Source organism: Zea mays, chromosome 2 (genome assembly GCF_902167145.1).
Source record: "Zea mays cultivar B73 chromosome 2, Zm-B73-REFERENCE-NAM-5.0, whole genome shotgun sequence".
NCBI lineage: Eukaryota > Viridiplantae > Streptophyta > Magnoliopsida > Poales > Poaceae > Zea > Zea mays.
Window position 1 is genome coordinate 41,027,124 of NC_050097.1, and position 6,478 is coordinate 41,033,601.

General features: G+C 47.4%; 1 protein-coding gene across 1 annotated transcript; it reads left to right on the forward strand.

Moving 5' to 3' along the window:
• Positions 1 to 2,104: 2,104 nt before the first annotated feature.
• LOC100281963 (small nuclear ribonucleoprotein Sm D1) lies at positions 2,105 to 4,283 on the forward strand. The gene is made up of 4 exons (NM_001154881.3): positions 2,105 to 2,250; positions 2,373 to 2,449; positions 3,429 to 3,620; positions 3,705 to 4,283. The coding sequence occupies exons 1-4, from the start codon at positions 2,237 to 2,239 to the stop codon at positions 3,767 to 3,769; spliced, it is 348 nt and encodes a 115-aa protein (NP_001148353.1). The 5' UTR covers positions 2,105 to 2,236; the 3' UTR covers positions 3,770 to 4,283.
• Positions 4,284 to 6,478: the final 2,195 nt, after the last annotated feature.

Here is a 6,478-nt window from a genome sequence, read left to right on the forward strand (position 1 = left end):
TAGAACACATACAGATTTGTAATCGGGCTCCACCTGTCGTCGTGGCTACAACTCGTGTAGAGGCTTGTCGAGGAGCAGCAGTCAGTGTTGTAAGTGGCGAAGCAAGACATGGAGGCCGATGTTGTGGCGGCGGCAGATCGAGGAGACTCCAACGCCGATGCTGCCGGCAGCAAAGCATGCGCCGTCCTGGGCCAAGAACATCAAGGCAGTGAAGCGGTGGGCAGGACATCGAGGGAGTACATTAGGTCGCTTTCCAGGCCAGGCCACCATTCCCGAACGACATGGCCACCAACGGCGATGAGGATGAACGCGGCGGGCTGGGCGAGCGCGTCTTGGATCCGAACGCGAGGGGCAGCCTGCAGCGGGGCCTAGAGAGACAAAGGAAATGGAGCTCGTGGATGGAGCACGCGGTGACGGACGAATGCCTGTTCGAGTGGACAGCCCCCGCAAGGACGTTGGCGGCGGTGAGGTGGACACGGTTCTTGAAGCCGAGCAGAAGGTCGAGGTTGTGGAGGTCGGCGTCGACAGCTGGGAGGCCGAGGCGCGCGAGGGAGACGAAGGCGGCTAGCCTGCTGGTTGTGGTTTCGATGGCACCCTTGCCGGAGGCTCAGTTCCTTCCGAACGATGTGGCCCCTCGTCGACCGAGTTCGTCGGGCGAAACTGGCTGGTGCGAGCAAAAGGCAGCAGTCGTCGAAGAATCCGAGGGGGAGGGGATGCGGGCCCAGCCGTGTAGGAGAAGGCATACGAAGGCGGAGGTGGAAGTGATTGAGAGAGAGGAATACGGGACGCTACGTTCGCAGCTCTACTGAATTGAAGCACATTTTCGGGTCCGTGAGCACACGCCACGCGTCGACGCAGCAGTGGCAGGAGAGCCATGAATCGCGGAGAGCGCTTCAAAAGGCTTCAGGTTTTAAGGAACAAGATTAATTCTCCTATCTTTGTTCACTGCTGGCTGGGCCTTTGCCTTTTTCTATTCTGATAACATGAAACTTCGAGCAAATAAAGCTTCATAGGACAAAGCTTTCCATATGCAACCAATCCTTCTCTCAATGCAATCCATGTGATAATGTGAATAATTCAAAAAAAAACATTTTTTTGGTACAATATCAATTCACAAAATCTATCAAATATAAACCTTATATATAACGGTTGCACTTTTAGTTTAGAAGTGATTAGCGTGATCATATCTGAGCCGGTGATGTCTCGTCATGTTTTCTAGCCGTGATGACCTCGTGCCTTCAGTTCTACACAACATGTTAATGCAGTCGTTTTAACAAGGTACGCATAACACAAGCACTAGATATAATATGTGGTTATGCAGTCATTTCATCAAGCTGCACACAAGCACATGTTTGGATGGGATTGAGATAGGGATGAGGAAATGGATTGAGATAAAAGGAAGGGGTACCGAATAAGTACGCTAGTCTTTATTTCCCTATCTCCATTTCCCATCGTCCAAACATAGGAGAACATCAATCCCACCTTTCATTTTCAATATCCCGACCCTCATTTCCCATTTGCCAAACACCACGAAAAAGGCTACTCTCGTGTTCCCGTGAATTTTAGTTTTTATAAGAACACATGTGATATTCTGGCCCAATGGAGAGTTATGTCCTGACCTAAGGCTTAACAAAATTAATAAACTACTCATACCAACCATGTGATCTTCTTTTTCAAAAACTTGTCTTGAAAGAAACTCTAGATTAAACGTGCTTGGACCAGAGCAATATTGAGATGTGTGACCGACCGAAAAGTTTTCTAAAATGCATATGAGTGAGAATAAAGTGTGTATAAAAGATTTATATTGGTCTCTGAGGATGCTCTATAATCATAGAGGACTGACATGAGTAAGTACTGCGGGTCCAGGACTCCTGTGAATTTTAGTTTTTATGAGAACATATTTTGCCAGGAACATGAGCATGTTTCCATACAAATACAGTGTTTCGAGAAAAAATGTTTCCGTACTAATACCGACACAAATGGCCCAATATGTTTTTAAGAGAACATATTTTGCGAGGAACAGTAGGTTTTCAAAAAGATCAATATAAATGGGGCCCAACAAAGGCCCAATTAAGCAGCTCGAACCTCCTCCCACCCGTCCGCCAGATCAGCATTCAAACTAGGGTTTACTCCTGCCGCTCCGAGAAAGCAAACAAGCGTCAGCTCCGCCGGCTTCCTCCGCGCTTTCTCCCCGCCGCCGCCGCCGCCGCTCCTTCCCTACGCCAGGCACGCCAAGATGAAGCTCGTCAGGTAACGCCCCCCCGTATTCGTTCGCCCATTGTTAGGGTTGGCTTCCCTTTACCGTTCCTCGCCGCTCCGTTTGCTACGAACTTCGCCTATTTTGGTGCTCATTTCGGTGCGCTTCGCCGCAGGTTCCTTATGAAGCTGAACAATGAGACGGTCACCATCGAGCTCAAGAACGGCACGGTTGTACACGGCACCATCACCGGTACGCTTCGACTCTAACCTCTAGCGGGGCCGCGGGAAAACCTTTAAATTTTCTGCGATCTGAAGAGGCTTCAAATTTTAAGGTGTTTTGTACGATGCGTGTATGCTTACTTCCTTAGGATGTGTTCAGCTCGATCTAGTAGGTATCGTGATTTGCTTGTGAGCCGTGTTGTTTGTCACTGCTGTCTGACTTTAGTTCTAGAGACACTGAGACAGTAGAGTTGAGCATGCCTTTTGTGCCACAAGTCCTTTTAAATAAAACCATATGTTTAATATGTCAATTGGTTAGCCCTAAATTTCTTGTATAATTCATTCAATCAAGGGGCATTCCTGTCGAGTGATGACTAGTAGGTAGGGATAGTTGAATATGTCAATTGGTTGCCTCAAGTTTTAGGTCCATTAGTGGTAGGGATTCGTCAAGTGATCAGATGTCTGTTAAACAACAGGAATTCAAGTGCATAGTTGATTTTGCAATAGTTTTAGCTTCTCATGGGCTTGTGTGGTTTCCTTGAGGGCTTCAATACATGTGAACTGTGAAACTTAGATGATGTCATACATTGTCATATACTGAAATGCATAGAGAGTATTGATTTTTCTTCCTAATAAGAGGGGTTTCTTGGGAATCTGGATTGGAATGCTAGTTTACAACTTTCTAGATTTTTCCCATGTTAATGTTTTGGGTGGATAAGGTTGCCTGTAAACTACATTTTGATGTTGAGAGCATGCAAAAGTTCATTTTTCACAAGACAGGGGAATATACATCGTGAAAGGCTTATTTTGAACTTTCCTCTTTTTTCCCCCTCTCTGCTACAATTCAGGAAATCACTGTATGATTGCAGCTCTGGCACTTGAACGGTGTACTCTCACAGTATTATGATCCGCACATATTTTGCTAATACCGATGAGGTTAATCTAGGATCATGGTTTTGTTTTTACACAATAATATCCCCTGACCCATGCATCTTTTTTTTTTTGGGTAGGTGTTGACATAAGCATGAACACTCATCTGAAGACAGTGAAGCTTACACTGAAAGGGAAGAACCCTGTAACACTTGACCACCTCAGCGTGCGAGGAAACAACATCCGCTACTACATCCTTCCCGACAGCTTAAACCTGGAAACCTTGCTGGTAGAGGAAACCCCTAGGGTGAAGCCTAAGAAGCCAACTACAGGTTTGGTTTCGCCTGCCTTTGTTCTGATCGAGTCTAATTGTTGCTAATGATACCGACTCACTGGCCAACGTCTGTTCTGTGCAGGAAAGCCTTTGGGGCGTGGTCGCGGCCGAGGTCGTGGACGTGGTCGGGGCCGGGGGCCACGCTGAGCTTTATCGTTCCCCTGCTGTCGGCTCCCTTGCAAGACAAGTTTCCTCTACAATGTAAAACATCTTTCCTCTGCACGCTGTGTGAAAGAATGTTGCATCGTTACCCTTCTGATGAAGGTGGACGAAATATCTCAATGTCAGTAGTTCTTGCTGTGAAATCACGCTGTCTACCTGGCCCCCCTACTCATGCCTATCTTAGGTTTACACTCTAGTTAATTTGTAATGTTTTTTTTCTCCCCCGTGGAATACATGTAAGCTGCCGCAGAGCTTTGGATGTCTAGGGTTGTATACTTGTGTTTGCCACATGGGGGGGACTGGGGATTATTGATCTGGAGCTATGCCTGTGGCTGGCTCTGTTAGATCTTGACCTCTGCTTGAAACTAAATTACCATTGTGCTGCTCGGGGGATCGCAGATACTGGTTTTGCTAAAGCAGTTGGCATCTACAGGTCTCTCTCAGACGATGCCCGTGGCCTTTATCGACTTTTCTGCTGTATTGGTAAAGGATTGCTAGCTATTGGTTCTTTTTGTCTCAGTATGTTCCGATTTGGCACCAAAATGAGCCATTAGTTTCCTTAAGTAGAGTTGGTTAAGTTAGAGAAGATTAGCTTATGAACAGAGAGATGAAGATATTAGTGCTGTGTGACTGGACATAATAAACAGTTACCCTCTTGTTCCCTGCCGTGTGTATGATTTGCCCGGCGATCTATCAATACTGTGGTCGACTGGTGAGTAGCACAGGACACTCCCTCACGAGGCAGCAGCGCACACGGACTTCAAGCGTCTCGTCCAACTTGCGAGTCGCTGTACCAGTATCGTGCATAGGGCAGTAGGCGTGGGCGGTAGGCAATAGGCATGGGCGGCTGTGGTTGTGTCCTGTGCTTGTATAGAGTAGCTATCACCGGATAAACATGTCCCGCGTGCCCTGGGTTTACGCTCGTCCCTCCATCAGTCGCCTGTGCCTTCTCCCGGCCACACTATTATACAGCTTTACACGCCGATGATTCGTACGGCGGGAGAAAAAGATAGCCATGTGTTCGTGGCATTAGTCCACGCAGTCCGCGGCGATCAGATTCTTGGCATGGCACAAAGGCAAAAGGCACATCATCATCACTAACAGCCTGACACACACACAGCACAGCACAGCTCTGCCCGATACCGTCGCCATACCGCCGAAGGGACAGGGGCGACCGGGCGAGCGACAGGCACTCGCCTAGCATATTTCCCTCCTCCGATAAGAACCCCCTCCTCCCGGTCCCGGAGAGGGAGAGGGAGAGGGAGAGAGGCGGCAACCAGGGCCGGGGGAGAGAGCCATGTGCAAGCTCAGATGCACCAAGGAGTGGGTGGGTTGCTACCTGCTGGTGATCCTGGTCATCGTCCTCCTCGTCGGCGTCCTCTTCGGCCTCGGCGTCTTCAGGCACGGCTACGACAGGATCACGGAGATCGGCCGCAACCACACCTGCTTCGACTGCAACACAACAGGTACCAACTGACCGAGCCACCGGCCGTGCCCTGCTCCTGCCTGCCTCGGTCGGGATCGGTGCCAGCGTGCGTGTTGATTTGTACGTGTGTGTGGTAGCTCCTCCGTGGACCGTACGTGTGTGCAAACTCCTGTCGCTTGGTTTAGAGTGTAGACTACAGGTTCAACTGATTCTATGATGAATATTTTTTTTGGAACCGAGTCGTCGTTTTTGTTTGTCTGCTTCACTGCGTATATCTTGGCGAAACTATATGAGCTGCTGCAGTATTCGCCGACTGATATGTTGGCCCTTCGTCCTCTTTTGCTGCCCCCCATAATTAGGGAGGGGGAATCAATCTTCTACGACCGACGAGCGAACTTTTACTATACGAGTCCAACCTCACCTATCTGCAAACTGTTGTAAAAAAAACCCTAACTACGAACCCTTTTTCCTTTTACTTGTCTCTCTCTCGGGCGCAATCTTTTGTGGTATGTAAGCAGCAAAGCGTGCAAGTAGTCATAGTCATCTTGGTCTATTAGATCTAGATACAACGGTAGATGTTATGAGTTTTTATTATAAAGCTACACGAGGTGATGGTAAAAAAGTTTAAGTGCTAAATATAACATACTGTTAGATCTAGATCTAACAGTGTGTGCAAACTCCTGTTGCTTGGTTTAGACTTTAGAGTGTAGACTACAGGTTCAACTGATTCTATGATGAATATTTTTTTTTTTTGGAACCGAGTCCTCGTTTTTGTTTGTCTGCTCACTGCATATATCTTGGCGAAACTATATGAGCTGCTGCAGTATTCGCCGACTGATATGTTGGCCCTTCGTCCTCTTTTGCTGCCCACCCCCATAATTAGGGAGGGGGAATCAATCTTCTACGACCGACAAGCGAACTTTTACTATACGAGTCCAACCTCACCTATCTGCAAACTGTTGTAAAAAAAACCCTACCTACGAACCCTTTTTCCTTTTACTTGTCTCTCTCTCGGCTGCAATCTTTTGTGGTACGTAAGCAGGCATTAGTAACAAGCGTGCAAGCAGGTATGTCTGTTAGATCTAGATACAACTGTAGATGTTATACCTGGTTGTTAGAGTTTTTATTATAAAGCTACACGAGTGATGGTAAAAGGGTTTAAGTGCTAAATATAACACACGGTTGGATCTAGATCTAACAGATTAGGATACCTGCTTGCACGTTTGTATTTAATGGCTGTTTGCATATTAGTTGTTGTCCTTTAAATT